This window comes from Lepus europaeus, chromosome 12, assembly GCF_033115175.1.
Source record: "Lepus europaeus isolate LE1 chromosome 12, mLepTim1.pri, whole genome shotgun sequence".
Classification (NCBI taxonomy): Eukaryota; Metazoa; Chordata; class Mammalia; order Lagomorpha; family Leporidae; genus Lepus; species Lepus europaeus.
The window spans coordinates 84,330,028-84,348,483 of record NC_084838.1 but is presented as its reverse complement, the minus strand read 5'-3'; the positions used below and the strand labels follow the sequence as shown (position 1 = coordinate 84,348,483).

General features: G+C 37.9%; 1 protein-coding gene across 3 annotated transcripts in view; it reads right to left on the bottom strand.

The window, feature by feature from the left end:
• Positions 1-18,456, bottom strand: part of VPS13A (vacuolar protein sorting 13 homolog A) — a 254,299-nt gene that overhangs the window by 195,312 nt on the left and 40,531 nt on the right. For all 3 annotated transcript variants that reach the window (XM_062208443.1, XM_062208441.1, XM_062208442.1), the window contains exons 8-17: positions 16,790-16,849; positions 16,504-16,584; positions 15,664-15,721; positions 11,913-12,040; positions 11,630-11,736; positions 10,434-10,605; positions 7,424-7,486; positions 6,828-6,957; positions 4,998-5,092; positions 4,545-4,687 (exon numbers count right to left, since the gene is read on the bottom strand). In XM_062208443.1, the coding sequence (XP_062064427.1) occupies positions 4,545-4,687; positions 4,998-5,092; positions 6,828-6,957; positions 7,424-7,486; positions 10,434-10,605; positions 11,630-11,736; positions 11,913-12,040; positions 15,664-15,721; positions 16,504-16,584; positions 16,790-16,849 (1,037 nt within the window). The remainder of the gene's footprint in view (positions 1-4,544; positions 4,688-4,997; positions 5,093-6,827; positions 6,958-7,423; positions 7,487-10,433; positions 10,606-11,629; positions 11,737-11,912; positions 12,041-15,663; positions 15,722-16,503; positions 16,585-16,789; positions 16,850-18,456) is intronic.

Here is an 18,456-nt window from a genome sequence, read left to right as displayed (position 1 = left end):
TGGATTATAGTGGCTTCCCCCCGCCATGACCTCCCGTCACCCAAAACCATCCCATCTCCCACTCCCTCTCCCATCCCATTCTTCTTCATGATTCATTTTCAATTATCTTTAAGTACAGAAAATCAGCTTAGTATATACTAAGGAAAGGTTTCAACAGATTGGACCCACAGACACACAAAGTATAAAGTACTGTTTGAATACTAGTTTTACTATTAATTCACATAGTACAACACATTAAGGACAGAGATCCTACATGGGGAGTAAGTGCACAGTGACTCCTGTTGTTGACTTAACAAATTGACACTCTTATTTATGATGTCAGTAATCACCTGAGGCTCTTGTCATGAGCTGCCAAGGCTATGGAAGCCTCTTGAGTTCACCAACTCTGATCTTGTTTAGACAAGGCCATATTCAAAGTGGAAGTTCTCTCCTCCCTTCAGAGAAAGGTGCTGCCTTCTTTGATGGCCCATTCTTTCCACTGGGATCACACTCAAAGAGACCTTTCATTTAGGTCATTTTTTTGCCACAGTGTCTTGCCTTTCCATGCCTGAAATACTCTTATGGGACTTTTAGCCAGATCTGAATGCCTGAAGGGCTGATTCTGAGGCCAGAGTGCTGTTTAGGGGTTTTGCCATTCTATGAGTCTGCTGTGTATCTTGTTTCCCATATAGGTTCATTCTCTCCTTTTTTAACTCTATCAATTATTATTTGCAGACACTGGTCTTATTTATCCTATCTTTTTGATCAATTATAAACTTAAACTGATCACTTTTAAAAAGATGGCATTGGTACATGCCACCTTGATGGGATTGAATTGGAATCCCCTGGCACATTTCTATCTCTACCATTAGGGGTAAGTCCGAGTGCGCATGTGCCAAACTGTACATCTCCTCCCTCACTTATTCCCACTCTTATATTGAACAGGGATCACTTTTCAGTTAAATATAAACATCTAAGAATTGTGTGCTAAAGAGTTCAACCAATGGTATTAAGTAGGACAAAAAATTCTAAAAGGAATAAAATAGCAAGTTATTCCTCAACAGTCAGGAAAAAGGCTGATCAAGTCACTGTTTCTCATAGTGTCCATTTCACTTCAACAGGTTTCCTTTTTGGTGCACAGTTAGTTGTCACTGATCGGGGGAACATATGATATTTGTCCCTTTGGGACTGGCTTATTTCACTCAGCATGATGTTTTCCAGATTCCTCCACTTTGTTGCAAATGACTAGATTTCATTTTTTTAACCACTGTATAGTATTCTATAGAGTACATATCCCATAATTTCTTTATCTAGTCTACTGTTGATGGGCATTTAGGTTGATTCCATGTCTGAGCTATTGTGAATTGAGCTGTAATAAACAATGAGGTCCAGATAGCTCTTTTATTTGCCAATTTAATTTCCCTTGGGTAAATTCTGAGGAGTTGGATGGCTGGGTGATATGGTAGGGCTATATGCAGGTTTCTGAGAAATCTCCAAAGTGTCTTCCACAGTGGCTTTACCAGTTTGCATTCCCACCAACAGTGGGTTAGTGTCCCTTTTTCCCCACATCCTCGCCAGCATCTGTTGTTAGCTGATTTCTGTATGTGAGCCATTCTAACCAGGGTGAGGTGAAACCTCATTGTGGTTTTGATTTGCATTTCCCTGACCTAGTGATCCTGAACATTTTTTCATGGGTCTATTGACTACTTGGATTTCTTCTTTTGAAAAATGTCTATTGAGGTCCTTGGCCCATCTCTTAAGTGGGTTGTTTGTTTTGTTGTTGTGGAGTTTCTTGATCTCTTTGTAGATTCTGGTTATTAACCCTTTATCAGTTGCATAGTTTGCAAATATTTTTTCCCATTCTGTCAGTTGCCTCTTCACTCTCCTGTTTCTTGCAGTACAGAAACTTCTCAGTTTGATGTAACCCAATTGTTAATTTTGGCTTTGACTGCCTGTGACTCTGGGGTCTTTTCCAAGAAGTTTTTGCCTGTGCCTGTATTTTGCAGGGTTTCTCCAATGCTAATAATTTGATGGTGTCGGGTCGTAGATTTAGGTCTTTAATTCATGCAGAGTGGATTTTTGTGTAAAGTGTAAGGTAGGGGTCTTGCTTCATGCTTCTGCACATGGAAATCCAGTTTTCCCAGCACCATTTGTTGAATAGACTATCCTTACTCCAGGAACTGGTTTTGGATCCTTGATCAAATATAAGTTGGTTGTAGATGTTTGATTTCTGGTGTTTCTATTCTGTTCCATTGGTCCATCCATTGTTTCTGTACCAATACCATACTGTTTTGATTATAACTGCCCTGTAGTATGTCTTGGAATCTGGTATTGTGATGCCTCTGGCTTTGTTTTTGTTGTACAAGATTGCTTTAGCTATTCAAGGTCTCCTGTGCCCCCATATGAATTTCAGCATCATTTTTTCCAGATCTCGGAAGAATGTCTTTGGTAGTTTGATTGGTATCACATTGAATCTGTAAATTACTTTTGGGAGAATGGACATTTTGATGATACTGATTCTTCCAATCCATGAGCTTGGAAGATTTTTCCATTTTTTGGTATCCTCTTCTATTTCTTTCTTTAACATTTTGTAATTCTCATCGTAGAGATATCTGACATCCTTGATTAATTTTATTCCAAGGTATTTGATTGTTTTTGTAGCTATTGTGAATGGGATTGATCTTAGCAGTTCTTTCTCAGCCGTGGCATTGCCTGTGTATACAAAGGCTGTTGACTTTTATGCACTGATTTTATATCCTACTACTTTGCCAAACTCTTCTATGAGTTCCAGTAGTCTCTGAGTGGAGTCCTTTGGATCCCCTAAATAAAGAGTCATATCATCTGCAAAGAGAGATGGTGTGACTTCTTCCTTCCCAATTTGTATCCCTTTAATTTTTTGTTTCTGCCTAATGGCTCTGGCTAAAGCTTCCAGTATTATATCAAATAGCAGTGGTGAGAGTGGGCATCCCTGTCTGGTATCAGATCTCAGTGGAAATACTTCCAACTTTTCCCCATTCAATAGGATGCTGGCCATGGGTTTCTTATAAATTGCTTTGATTGTATTGAGGAATGCTCCTTCTATAACCAATTTGGGTAGAGTTTTCATCATGAAAAGGTGTTATATTTTATCAAATGCTTTCTCTGCATCTATTGAGATAATCATATGGTTTTTCTTCTGCAGTTTGTTAATGTGGTGTATCACATTGATTGTTTTACAAACGTTGAACCATCCCTGCATACCAGGGATAAATCCCACTTGGTCTGGGTGGATGATCTTTCTGATGTGCTGTTCCTTAACATATCTTTTAAATAATCAATGCCCTGTAATTAGGTGCATATATGTTTATAATAGTTACATCTTCCTGTTGAATTGATCCCTTAATCATTATACAGTGCCCCTCTTTGTCTCTCTTAACAGTTTTTGTGTTAAAGTTTATTTTGTGTGATATTAAGATGGCTACACCAGCTCTTTTTTGGTTTCTGTTGGCATGGAATATCTTTTTCCAACCTTTCACTTTCAGTCTGCATGCATCTTTGATGGAAAGATGTGTTTCTTGTAAGCAGCAAATAGACAGGTTTTGTTTTTTAATCCATTCAGCCAGTCTGTGTCTTTTAATTGGAGAGTTGAGGCCATTTACATTCAATGTGACTATTGGTAAATAGTGACGTTGCCCTGCCATTTTTCCAAAGATATTTCTAATATATGCTTTGAACTTCCTGTGATCTTTTTACTGAGAGATTTTCTTCCTTTACCTTCTTTTGTATTGATGGCCGTGTTTCTGTGTTTCTGAAATCACAGTACTCTTTACAAGACTTATATAAGACCTAACTTCCAACCTCAAAATGAAATTTTGTTCTTATAAAATACAGGTTAATTATCTTTTATCTAAGACAGGACCAAAATTGTCTATAATTTTAGATTTCTTGAATTTTGGAATATCTGTATACACATAATGAGATATCTAAAGGGGGCTGCCACTGTGATGTAGAAAATTAAGTCTCTGCCTGCAGTGCCGGAATCCCATATGGGTGCTAGTTTAAGTCCTGGCTCCTCCACTTCTGATCCAGCTCCCTGCTAATGTGCCTGGGCAAGCAGCAAAAGATGTCCCAAGTGCTTGTACCTCTACACACACATAGGAGACCTGGAAGAAGCTCCTTGTTCCTGGCTTCAGCCTGGCCCACCCCTGGGTATTGAGGCCATTTGGGAAGTGAATCAAAAGATGGAATATATATCTCTCTTTCTCTCTCTCTCTCTGTATCTCTACGTTTTGAATAAGTAAATCTTAAAAAAAATTTGAAAAGAGATTGATATCTAAAGGATGGTATGCAAATCTAAATGTAAAATTCACTTATCTTTAATATGGACACACAGCCTAAAGGTAATTATTTACAGTATTTTTAGTGTATACCTATTTTAACTGCTATGTATGAGGTTAAATTTGGAATATTCCACTTGTGGAAGTATGTCAGTGCTCAAAAAGTTTCAAATTTTGAAACATTTCAGATTTTGGATATTCAGATTAGGGATGCTTGACCTATTTAAAAAATAATAAATTGATACTTACTTTATTGCTTGTGCTCCAGGTCTTTGCACAACCAAAGTGCTAAATTCTTCTACCACAATATCCAACAGCTCAGGCTTCTGGTCGTTTTCTCTTAGGACAATAGACATACTTTTCAAGTGAACAAAAAACTTCATTGCTTCAAACTAGAGTATATTCAAGAGAATAAAATGTAAAAAAATTATATAAATGCAGCAAATACTCTTATTCATTAATTCATTCTTTTCAAAACCCACAAAGTACTTTAGAGACCACTATTTGTACATTAGATAATCACCATATTAACACCAAATAAAAAGTAACAACTGTTAATCTCTACCTTGGAAATGAAAATAAATGCAATGTTGTCAGATGCAGAAAACTGCAGAATAAGTCAACAGTCTATTATTTCTTAAAGGATTCAAAAAAAGATATACTTGGTATTAAACTCAGATATAAGGCAAGAAAATATCTTACTGTTTTTGGCAAGGTTGGATCAACTGCTGTTTCACTATAGCCAATTGCTTCATACAGTAATGCTTTTTCTTGAGGTGTCAACATTTCTTCAAGAGCTATAAATCAAAGAAGCAGTTTGTGTTTTCAATTGACAGAAATATAAAAGTAACACATAATTTAGCTGCCTTTAATAAATAAACTGAAAAATTCGCTTTCTTTTTCTTATACTTTTTTAAAAAAGATTTACTGATTTATTTGGAAGGCAAAGTTAGACAGAGCGAGCTTTCATCCACTGGCTCACAACTCAAATCATCTCAGCAGCCAGAGCTGGGCTGATCCAAAGCCAGGAGCTTATTCTGGGTCTGCCACATGGGTGCTGGGGCCCACATCTGCTGCTGCTTTCCCAGGCACATTAGCAGGGAGCTGGATCAAAGGTGGAGTAACCAGGACTTGAACAGGCACCAGTTCGGGATGCCAGCACTGCAAGTGGCAGCTCTACTCGCTATGCCACAGCACCAGCCCCTACTTATAAAGAACCATGAAGACTAAAATGGCATTGGTAAGTTTAGAAATTATTCTCCAAAAATATGTTACTTAATATGTAAATTTAGCAACATAACTTTCTAAATGCTTACAGTAAGTACTCAAAAAAAAAAAAAAGGCTAACTGGGCACTTAATAGCACTGTGGTATAACACAATTAGCATACAAAGTCGGTAATATGCCATAGGACATCTTCACAGATTACATGACAGAGAGTTAAATAACTTTCCAGGACCAGACTGCCAACAAGTGATAGATTAAGACACAAACCTAAGTCCCTAAGCCTCTAAAGCTATCTTAGGCATTTTTAAGCAATAAAAATGTTTCCAAGAGACAATTTCAATTAAAATTTATAATGTTGGGGACTGTGTTGTTGTACAGCATGTTAAGCATTGCAGGCATCTAATATGATCATCAACTGGAGTCCCAGCTGCTCCACTTCCTATCCACTTTCCTGTGAATGAGCCTAGGAAAGAAGCAGAAGATGGCCCATAGGCAAACCCAAACATAGGAAAGTTCCTGACTCCTGGCTTCGGCCTGGTCTAGCACCAGCAGTTGTGGCCATTTGGAAGGTAAACCAGCAGATGGAAGATCAATTGATTAATATTTCTCCTTCTGTCTCTCCTTCCTCTGTAGTTGAACGAATAAATCTTTATGAAAATTTGCAGGGGATGGTGTTATAAAGCCTCTGTCTGCAGTGTCAGCATCCCATATGGGTGCTGGTTCGGGTATCGGCTGTTCTGCTTCTGATTCAGCTCCCTTCCTGCTAATGTGCCTAGTAAAGTAGTGGAAGATAGCACAAGTGCTTGGGCCCCTGGACCTGCATGGGAGACCTGGAAGAAGCTCCTGGCTTTGGATCAGCCCCCTCCAGCCACTGTGGCCATTTTGGGAATGAATTAGTGGATGGAAGGTACCTCTTTCTCTCCCTCTCTCTCCCCTCCTTCTCTCTCTGTATCTCTGCCAAATAAATAAATCTTTTTAAAAAAGTTTCCAATGGTATAGAACAGTCTGCAATTTTTATATACCTAGAACTGTGCTACATGGCTTCACTAAATCCTCTGGGAATAGAACTCTTCTTTAAGTATTACCAAGATTAAAAATTTTTGCTTTATTAAATTTCTTGTCTTATAAACAATTGTAATTTAAATACAATTATAATTTTAAAATTTTAATAGCAATTATGACAGCAAGTCTGAACTATATATCATTATAATACTTATAATGTATATTCATTTTAATCAGAAAATTTTCTGCAAAACTGTATTTTCATATCCAATGATTACACTACTGTAAAATGAAATGGACATACTTCCAGGTTTAACATCTGGTTGCTGTTTAGTATTGGATTCCGACCAACTCCACAGCCAGTCAAACCATCCTTTATTATCCTCTGGATCTTTTACACCTTCTTTATAAATCCTGTATCCAGCTTTCTTTACCTAAAATGAATAAATGTTCAAGGAAATAACAAATTATCCTCTTTTTAAAATTAAGAGAAATAAAAGCATATTTCCAAAACTTTTCTGCTTGAGAGAATGAATGTAAGCTACCTATACACTGACAATAGAACCCAGTAATTGTAAATTCATCCAAGCATAAGAATTTAGTTCTCCCTCACTGACTCACAAAAGATGGTAATCAGAGAAAAAAAAAGAATCAACTTTTCATCTTCATGTCAACTCTGAATATTTCATAAGCCTAACTACTTACATAGAATTTTTCCTAAAGGAACCAAATTTAAATGGTTGTAGTAAAAACATTAAATCAAATTTTCTTGTAACATAAAAAGCAAATTTGAACCTTAAGGAAACAGTATGTTACACATATACACAATATTAATAACATCACAACAACCACATGGATTTTGTATTTGTTGTTACTAATTTAAAGATAATCTGAAATTACCTCAACTTCTGCCTGTTGTCTAGCTATGGTTATATTAAAGACATCCAGAGTTTTTTCTAACTCCTGAAAATATAAACAAAAATGTGTTAATCCACCAAAGCGACTTTAGTACATAATCTATTAAATGGATACATTAATAAAAAGATATAGGAAGCATAAAACATCCATCAATATAATACAATACATCTGTTAAATGCTAGGAAGCCATGATTTCATATTTATCAGCTTGGAAATTAGTAGTACAGAGTAACTTTTTGAACAAAGAAATCATACATGCCCTATATACAAGTTGCTAAAAAAACAACATATATACATTAATTAAAATAATTTTATTTGGGCTTAAACTGAGGGTAAACAGATTAGTGTAATTATAAATTTCATATTACGTGTACACTTTGTATGTCATCATTAAGATATTCCAAGTAGATACAGATACACTTAAAATCTTTTTAAATTAAATACTTTTCAAGGTTACTGTGGCTACTGCAACAAACTGATATAAACTAAATTTCTCATCAAACCTATATATTCCGATATTTACTCTCGAGTTTTCATGCTCAAATCACTTCATCCCCAAGGGAAGCAACCATGACTTTGGTATTATATCAAAAACAACCCAGGGCTCTACTGTCCAGAATTGGAGGATCCAGAGTAAAATCCAAAACAAAGTAAAAAAAAATTGAAACTAATCCCCAAAGCCTCTAAAGATAGCATTCCTAATAGTCCTAAGTCTTCAGAAAGCTGTCCACATTGAAAGTAAAACTCAGGGCCAGTGATGTGGCATAGTTGGTTAAGCTGCTGCCTGTGACACTGGCATCCCATATTGGCGCCAGTTTGAGTCCCTGCTGCTCCACTTCCAATCCAGCTCCCTACTAATGCACCTGGGAAAGCAGAGAATGGCCCAAGTGCTTGGGTTCCTGCACCAACATGGGAGACACAGAAGAAGCTCCTGGCTCCTGGCTTCGGATTAGACCAGCTCTGGCTGGGGTGACCATTTGGACAGTGAACCAGCAGATGGAAGATCTCTCTATCACTCACTCACTATTCTCCCTGTAACTGCACCTTTCAAATAAATAAAAAGAAAGAAAATTTATTATTTAGGGAGTTTCTAATTGGAAATACATTTGAGATTCCACATGGTACTTCAATTTCTTTTTTTTTTTTTTTTTTTTTTTTTGACAGGTAGAGTTATAGACAGAGACAGAGAGAAAGGTCTTCCTTCCATTGGTTCACTCCCCACATGGCCGCTATAGCCAGCGTGCTGAGTCGATCCGAACCCAGGAGCCAGGTGCCTCCTCCTGGTCTCCCATGCGGGTGCAGGGCTCAAGCACTTGGGCCATCCTCCACTGCCTTCCCAGGCCACAGCAGAGAGCTGGACTGGAAGAGGAGCAACCGGGACTAGAATCCAGTGCCCATATGGATGCTGGACCGCAGGCGGAGGATTAACCAAGTGAGCCACTGCGCCAGCCTGGTACTTCAATTTCAAGAGGATAACTTTGTCTCTACAAGCTGTACTTAATCTATAAAACAGTCTCCTCTTGAATATATCATAATACTAAAATATAAAGCAAGACTAAACAAGAATACTATACCCAGATAATTAAAAGCAAAGTTGTTGATACAGAATAGATACAACAAGAATTAAAAGGAGCCCTGTATGCACAGAAAATTCAAGAACACTCATGTAACAGATGAAACTCAAATAGAGCTTCAGAGATGAGTAGAACTGAGTAAGGAAGGCATAGAGATGAGGCAAGACAGATGATACATACTAGGTTACTCTGAAAAGTTCATGGAAAATGGAACTAAAGGGGCCAGAATTGTGGTGTAGTGGGATAAGCCACCACTTGCAACACAGGCATCCCATATGAGAGACAGTCCTATCTACTTTCTTTTTATTTATTTATTTGACAGATAGAACTAGACAATGAGGGAGAGAGACAAAGAGAAAGGTCTTCCTTCCATTTGTTCACCCCCTAAATGGCTGCTACGGCTGGAGCTATGCTGATCCAAAGCCAGGAGCCAGGTGCTTCCTCCTGGTCTCCCAAGTGGGTGCAAGCGCCAAGCACTTGGGCCAACCTCCACTGCCTTCCTGGGCCACAGCAGAGAGTTGGACTGAAAGAGGAGCAACTGGGACTAGAACCAGGTGCCCACATAGGATGCTGGTGCCGCAGGCAGAGGATTAACCAAGTGAGCCACGGCAGCAGCCCCCTGATTGCTCTACTTTCAATCCAGCTCCCCACTAGAGAGCCTGGTAAAGCAGAAAAGGAGGAGTTTCAAGCTCCTAGCTTTGGCCCGGCCAGCAATTGTGGCCATTTGGGAGTTAGCCAATGGATGGATGGAACATTTCTCTCATTCTCTAACTCTGTTTCTCAAATAAGAATAAGATTTTTTAAAAAATGAAATTCAAAGATAATTTTGTAAAGTATTTTTAAATCTATGCAGTTTTTTTGTAATATACATTTTCAATGAACTTTGAAGATCCCACATTATGCTAAGATTTCAAAATTATACCAAGATAATCTTTTAACTCTATTTTTTCATAAATGGTTTCAACTACCCTCATTAAGCACAGGCATGGCTGTAAGAATGAGCATTATACATGTAGAAGACAAGAAACTTATTTTACTAATTCAGTCAGATGTAAGAGAGAGCAAATTCAGTGGTAAAAGATAATGCTATGGCTTTAAAATCAATACAGAAAAGTTTGGAATCAATATAGTAAATAGTTTTTATGCGTTTGAGGTTAAAAATACCATAATAAAGTGAATTGCAAGTTACTATGTGCATGAAACCAAATTCCTTCTCCTAAATTTCAAAAGCTCATAGCAGAATTTCACCATTATTTATTTTACCCAAGTGAAATTATGAACATGAGTATAAAAACATCTAAATAGAAGAGACAATGATCAGTAAAAAACAGAGCAAGTAATTAGTAAGCAATGGTCACTCAAGGCTAAGGAAGAATTATACAGTTCAAAATACTCAACAATGTTTTTTAAATGCTAACCTCCAAATCCATAAGAACTTCCCCAGGTGGCTTCTTATTTGTTAGTTTTTTTTTATACAGTTCTTTATACTGCTTCACTTTTTGTCTGTGTTCCCGAATATGCTTCCATGACCACATCTGTAACCTAGGGATAACATTTACTTCAAGAATGCCATGTATAGCATAAGCCCACCTAGTTAAAACACAAAAAGAAAACATCCTTAATGCAAAAGATATGTGATATTGCTTCTCCGAAAGCATTATAACTATAATTCAAAGACTATTAAAATGATATATTACCTAAGCACTTTTTTCCCACCCTTGACTGCATTAACAATCTATTTACCATATCTCTTTCCAATGTGAAAATAAGTAAAAATCATTCAATTTTGATCAAAATACATTTTGAGGCCAGTGTTGTAGTACAGTGGATTAGTCCCATACTGAAGTGCCAGTTTGAGTTCTGAGTTCCAGTTGCTCCACTTCCAATCCAGCTCCCTGCTAATGCAACTGGAAAGCAGCAGAGGATGGCTCTAGTACTTGGGTTTCTGTCACTCACATTGGAGACCTAGATGGAGTTTTGGGATCCTGGATCAGCCTGGGTTGTTGCAGTCATTTGGGGAGTGAATCAGCAGATGGAAGATCTCTATCTCTTTTACCCTATCATTCTGCCTATCAAATAAATAAATAAATCTTATATATGTAAATATACATTAAATATTAAAGCATGATAGTCATCAGAATAATTGAAATAGTCAACTGAAATAATAACTACAACTTCTAAAAACTATCAAATAACTTAAATACTCAAATAACAAGATTTCTGAATTTTACAATGGGATTATACTGAAAAGACTCCCTTAAATACAAGTAAGTCTAACAGGAGGAGCTGGGCAGGGGAAAAAATAAATAAATAAATAAATAAACCCTTGCTAGGAAACAAACCAGGATACAGTTTCTAAAAATAATTTCAAAAATACTGATCCTTCTATAGGAAGTAAAAGCTCTGATACTTTACTATCCCCAGTGGCAAATTCTGCTATGCAGAATCCTTTGAGTCCATTTCATTAACATAATAAGCAAAAGGAGTTACATATGTTTTTAGCCACAAATCCTACTTTGATCTTAAAAACAGTATCTCTAAATAATTATTTTTAATATCAAGAAATTTAGTTTTATACCGTATTTGTAAAACCTTGAAAATGTAAGGCATTTACCATTCTCTGGCATGGTAGTGAAGAGGTACATCAGGTTTAAATTTTCTATATGGCAGATTTTGTGTCATCATATCAATAGACTCAAGAAGCTCCATAACACTGAAGTACTGAAGAATGAAAAAATTAAAGCTTTTAAATGTTTCAGATTTTTCTGTCCAATTTTTAAGATGAAAATTATTGACTTTTTAATGAAATGGTAGCATGCAACATTTTAGAAAACATTAAAATTTTAGTTTTTATCAAATAAAAAAATCGTAATTTAAAATTTATTCAAAAAAATCACCTGTGGTTTATTAAATTCAATCGCTATATTATGTAACTCAACATCCAGGTTTATTTTAGGATCAGAAAAGTCAAAATCTGATCGGCGATTCATCTGAAGTTTGGCATTGGCAGATAAAGGGAGAAATACTGGAAATAAAACAAATTGAAAAAGTAGTTATTATTTTAAAACTCTGAAAACATTCGAACAATTAAGTTCAAAACACCAATTTTTATGTCTTTTATATACCCTTTCTACATTTCTCAAATGTCCACATTACCATGATTTGGTCAGATGACCCATTCTGTAATTAGTAATCATTTTTTTATCATTTTCCTGCTTATAATTTTCCCACTGTCTTCTAACAGTACAGGCTTCATTGAACTCTTCCTCAAATCACCAATATGACCCTTAATAGCAGGTATATTCTTCATAAGGAAACATAGTTCAATAAAAACAATTTTGTGAAAGTACACAGTCCTAGAGAGCAGAAATGCTAAGAGGAAAAAATACACTATATTTAACACTGACTCATTCATTTTATGATTATTATTCCTGAATATCTGATCAATGTCTCTGTATCCACCTGTTCCTCCTTTCAACTCATAAGTAAAAGAGAAGATGTATGCAAGTTTACCCAGGATTACCTGCTTTGCTTAAACCACAATCTAAGATAAATTTATTTCAACTCTATTCAGTGCCAAAATGAACAAGAATCACAATGGAGCCTAGTAATAGAAGAATCTAGAAAGAGATTAATTATCAAATTATAGGCCAATCTGGGGCCAGTTCTGTGGCACAGTGGGTTAACGCCCTGGCCTGAAGCGCCAGCATCCCATATGGGCACTGGTTCAAGACCTAGCTGCTCCACTTCCTGTCCCGCTCTCTGCTTTGGCCCGGAAAAACAGTAGAAGATGGCCCAAGTCCTTGCGCCCCTGCACCCATGTGGGAGACCGGCAAGAAGCTCCTGGCTCTTGGCTTTGGATCGGCACAGCTCCAGCTGTTGCAGCCATCTGGGGAGTGAACCATTGGATGGAAGACCTCCCTCTCTCTCTCTCTGCCTCTCCTCTCTCTGTGTAACTCTTTCAAATAAATAAATACATCTTTATAAAAAATTATAGGCTAATCTGTATACACACATTATTCCTCTTATGTTAGCCATCCCTAAATTAATTTTTTAGCTTTCAAAAGCTGAAAATTCTCAAAAATATTTTTAATTTAAAAATAAATACTTGGGAGACGTGGATGGAGTTCCAGGCTTCTGGCTTTGGCCTGATCCAGGTCAAGCTGTTGAAGCCATTTGAGGAGTGAACCAGTGGAATGAAAGACTTCTCTCTCTCCCTCTCTGTATAATACTGTCTTTCAAATAAATAAGTAAAAAATTAAAAAGAAAAAAAGACAGACTAAAAGTCTTTGATAAAGCTTTGCATACTCAAATTCTTGTGTGGTTTCTCTCTCCTCACTGGACCCTGACTGACAGAGTAAGTAAAAAAGAGAAATTAGGCCAACGTCGTGGCTTAACAGGCTAATCCTCCTCCTTGCGGCGCCAGCACACCGGGTTCTAGTCCCGGTTGGGGCACCGGATTCTATCCCGGTTGCCCCTCTTCCAGGCCAGCTCTCTGCTATGGCCCGGGAAGGCAGTGGAGGATGGCCCAAGTGCTTGGGCCCTGCACCCGCATGGGAGACTAGGAGAAGCACCTGGCTCCTGGCTTTGGATCAGCGCGATGCGCCGGCCGCAGCGGCCATTGGAGGGTGAACCAACGGCAAAAAGGAAGACCTTTCTCTCTGTCTCACTATCCACTCTGCCTGTCAAATAAAAAAAATTTAAAAAATAAAAAGACCTTTCTCTCTCTCTCTCTCTCTCTCTCTCTCTGTAACTCAACCTCTCAAATAAATAAAATCTTTAAAAAAAAAAGAGAAATTAAGTAAAACTTAAAGAGTAATAGATTAGAGAAATATCACTACATCACTGTGATAGGTAACTCATATTTCCTATGAGAAAAAAAAATATATCTACACATATAAGTACTTCTTAAAAGGAAAGAAACAAGAAAATCAAACCAAATTGAAACAATGAAACTAATATTTTTAAGAATGTCACAGGCCAGTGCCGTGGCTCAACAGGCTAATCCTCTGCCTTGCGGCACCGGCACATCAGGTTCTAGTCCCGGTTGGGGCGCTGGATTCTATCCCAGTTGCCCCTCTTCCAGGCCAGCTCTCTGCTATGGCCCGGGAAGGCAGTGGAGGATGGCCCAAGTGCTTGGGCCCTGCACCCCATGGGAGACTAGGAGAAGCACCTGGCTCCTGGCTTCGGATCAGCGCGATGCGCCGGCCGCAGCGGCCATTGGAGGGTGAATCAACGGCAAAAAGGAAGACCTTTCTCTCTGTCTCTCTCTCACTATCCACTCTGCCTCTCAAAAAAAAAAAAAAAAAAAAAAGAATTTCACAAGAAGAGTCATTTGAGGAAATATAGTTATCACAATGGTACAATAAAAAAAAGTATCACTAATGCCAAGAAAATAAGTACTTTCAGGAAAGATATTCTAAGGTTAATGACATCAGGCAGTCAAATTTAAGAAACAAGTTAGGGCCGGCGCCGCGGCTCACTAGGCTAATCCTCCGCCTTGCGGCGCCGGCACACCGGGTTCTAGTCCCGGTCGGGGCACTGATCCTGTCCCAGTTGCCCCTCTTCCAGGCAAGCTCTCTGCTGTGGCCAGGGAGTGCAGTGGAGGATGGCCCAAGTGCTTGGGCCCTGCACCCCATGGGAGACCAGGAGAAGCACCTAGCTCCTGCCATCGGATCAGCGCAGTGTGCCGGCTGCAGCGCGCCTACTGCAGCAGCCATTGGAGGGTGAACCAACGGCAAAAGGAAGACCTTTCTCTCTGTCCCTCTCTCACTGTCCACTCTGCTGTCAAAAAAAAAAAAAAAAAGGAAACAAGTTAGGCCAGCACCACGGCTCACTAGGCTAATCCTTCGCTTGCGGCACTGGTACTCTGGGTTCTAGTCCCAGTTGGGGCACTGGGTTCTGTCTCGGTTGCTCCTCTTCCAGTCCAGCTCTCTGCTGTGGCCCGGGAGTGCAGTGGAGGATGGCCCAAGGGCTTGGGCCCTGCACCTGCATGGGAGACTAGGAGGAAGCACCTGGCTCCTGGCATCGGATCGGCGCAGTGCGCCGGCCACAGCAGCCATGTGGGGAGTGAACCAATGGAAGGAAGACCTTTCTCTCTGTCTCTCTCTTACTAACTCTGCCTGTCAAAAAAAAAAAAAAAAAAAAAGAAACAAGTTAATCACCACCAGTCAACATTTATAGAGTGTCCTGAAGGTAGAAGAAATGGCATTCTTTTTCTTTGTATATTTTAGTACCTTATTTCTGATTACAAGAGTAATACATCATTTTACAAAATTCAGAAAACTGTAGAAAGTCAAAGAAAAATTTTAAAAGCATGCTTCAAAAATTTTAAGATGGCAATTAGCTTTATTAAATTGTATTTTTCATTTCAGAATGTTTTTTATGTACATTATCATAATTATTTCTGAATTAAATATTAGAGATATGTCACATTTAACATCCTTTAAGTTGGACATTTGTCCTATAGATTTGAAACATCGACAAAACTTCCTAACAAAATAGATAGAAAAGATAAGCTTTTTTATAATAAGTATATTTAACTACATAGGAAAAAAATTTAACAGAAAATATCACAGTGATGTCAACACTGCTAATGTAAAATTTATACTGATTAATTTGACTTTTTATCTTAGGAAATACACTTACCAAAATCATAACCTCCTGGAACAATATCTTCTTTGACAATGCCATTCCTCAACCTGTCCTATTAAAAAAAAAAAAGGTTTTCATTTATGACAATATACTTTTACCCTAAAAAATCCTACTTTTGCAAAAGAAAACTGCATAAAAGCAACTAAAAATAAGTAACTTGGGAGTAGACGTTTATCCTAGTACTTAAAGATACCCTTGTCCTACATCCGAGGGTCTAGGTTCAATTTCCTGACTACAGATCCCACTAACGCAGACTCTTGGAGATGGCTATGTTGGCTCCAGTAACTGGCATACTTCCTCTCATAAGGAAGACCTGGACTGAGGTACTGTCCTGGCTCCAGTCCTAGCCCAGTGCCAGCCACTGTGAGCCTTTGGAGAGTGAGCAAATAGGAACTCTTTTTCTCTCTCCTCTCTCTCTCCCTGCAATTCAAACAAAAAATAATTCTGCAGAGTGAATTAGCAAATGGAGAACCTCTCTCTCTCCCCGTCTCCCTCTGTAACAGTGTCTTTCAAATAAATAAGTCTTTTAATTAAAATGTAAAATAAGTAAGTAACCCTAGGTAAGAAGAACTTAGCTATGGCACAATAGTAAAGTGCTTAAACAGTATCTCATCAAACCACTATAACAAAAAGTTCTAGGAGCTATTAAGATATGTGTGTGTACATACATATGTCTGGGTATAGGAACACACATATTCACCTGTTTCTGTAAATTCTAATGGACTCTGCCTAGCAAAAAATACTATGTGAGATTATAGACAATGAATTAAACTTGATATAAAATACGACACCAACAAATACATATATATACATAGAGCAAAAAAATTTACTTACCAATGATTCATCATAATCATTAAGATAAAACATCTGAGACTTCACATTCCAATAGGCAAAAAGGTTATCCAATCGGATTAACTGAAAATAAAAATTTTTACAGGTCTCATTTTCACTGAAACATTTTTAACATATGCTATTTCCAGAAGTCTCAAATAACCAGTCATATCATGGTTAAGCAAACAGACTCATTCACAGAAATCCTCATCTATGCATGTTACCATGTTACCATTTGCCTTTCTAAAAGTCTTTTTCATCAAGTCCATTGAGTTAAGATTTATTTTACCTTTCGAACTAGTTTCTCAGTTTCATCATGTAAACTTGGAACCCAATTTTGATCAGTTGTCTGAAAAGGGAAAAAAGAAGAGTAGTAAAAAAAAATCATTATATTTGAAATGGTGGAATGATAAATCTTTATCTTTCATACCCTGGACCAATTTTCATCAAAATACCTTTGAAAACAAATCATTCAGTCAAGAATATATTAACAAAAAAAAAAAAAAAAGCCTCTGCTTTCAAAAAGCTAACTGCTGGTCAAAAAATAAAAAATAAAAATAAAAAAACCTGTAAACAACGAAGTGCCATAATGGCTTAAACAGGCAGTTTAAGAGACATGTTAAAGGCATCAAACCCAGGATGTGCCCAGATCAAGTGACAGCTAACCGAGTACAAAAACTATGAAAATGATCCCTGAAAGTACAGTCTTCTAATAAACACAATATATACGAATTGAACTTAGATGATTCAGAGGAGGAGAAATAGTGAAAACACCCAAAACTGTGCAAATATGACATGTTCAAGGCACTGAAATAACTTACTATGGCCAGATGAGAAAATGCAAAACACACACAAGAGGCAAAACCAGACATGTTACCTACAATTAAATTACAAGGATATAAACTAGTTAAAGACAAAACTATAGACTTTATCCTAATAGCAATCCAAAGGCACTGATGGTACATATAAAGTGAACAGATCTTTATTTTAAAATGGTTCACATTTTTGGTGGAGAACTGAATGGAATAGTGTCATCAAGATTGAGCACGCATGAGGATCACCAGAATGGCTTTAAAACATGAACTGTGCAGTTCCAACCCCAGACTTTCTAACTAAATAGGTCTGGGCTTACACGAGTGGTGATTAAAACCACTGTTTTAACAGTTACCAATATCTGCACATTGCCAAAGCAAACGACTAACCCCCGTCCTTATTTTCGAACCTAACAGTAGATTCCACCTAGCTTTTTATTGAATAACTTTTCACATGGCTTTTTTCCTTTTTTCCTTGGAGTAGAGGCATTTAAAAAAAAAAAAAAAGCATAAAATTGTATTTAATATGTCAGTATAAGGGGTTTTTGTTTGTTTTTTGGCTTGTTTTTAAAGCAAAAATATCCTAGTGGGAATACAGACAAGGGCTATAAACAATAATTGAATAAAAAAATGATTCACCCATACAAATTTTAAAGTGAGCACAGATTACAAAACTACACTAACATTCTTAACCATTGGTTTCACAGAAGTATTTAAAAAAAGCCTTACAAAACTGTATTTCCAGCAATACTGATACACACATCTATCTTTTCTCTTTGTTTTTCAAATTTTAGCACCCACATATAAGTGAGAACACACGGCTGGCGCCATGGCTCAACAGGCTAATCCTCCGCCTTGCGGCGCCAGCACACCGGGTTCTAGTCCTGGTCGGGGCACCGGATTCTGTCCCGGTTGCCCCTCTTCCAGGCCAGCTCTCTGCTATGGCCCAGGAGTGCAGTGGAGGATGGCCCAAGTCCTTGGGCCCTGCACCCCATGGAAGACCAGGAGAAGCACCTGGCTCCTGCCTTCGGATCAGCGCAGTGCGCCAGCCGCGGGAACCATTGGAGGGTGAACCAACGGCAAAGGAAGACCTTTCTCTCTGTCTCTCTCTCTCTCACTGTCTACTCTGCCTGTCAAAAATTTA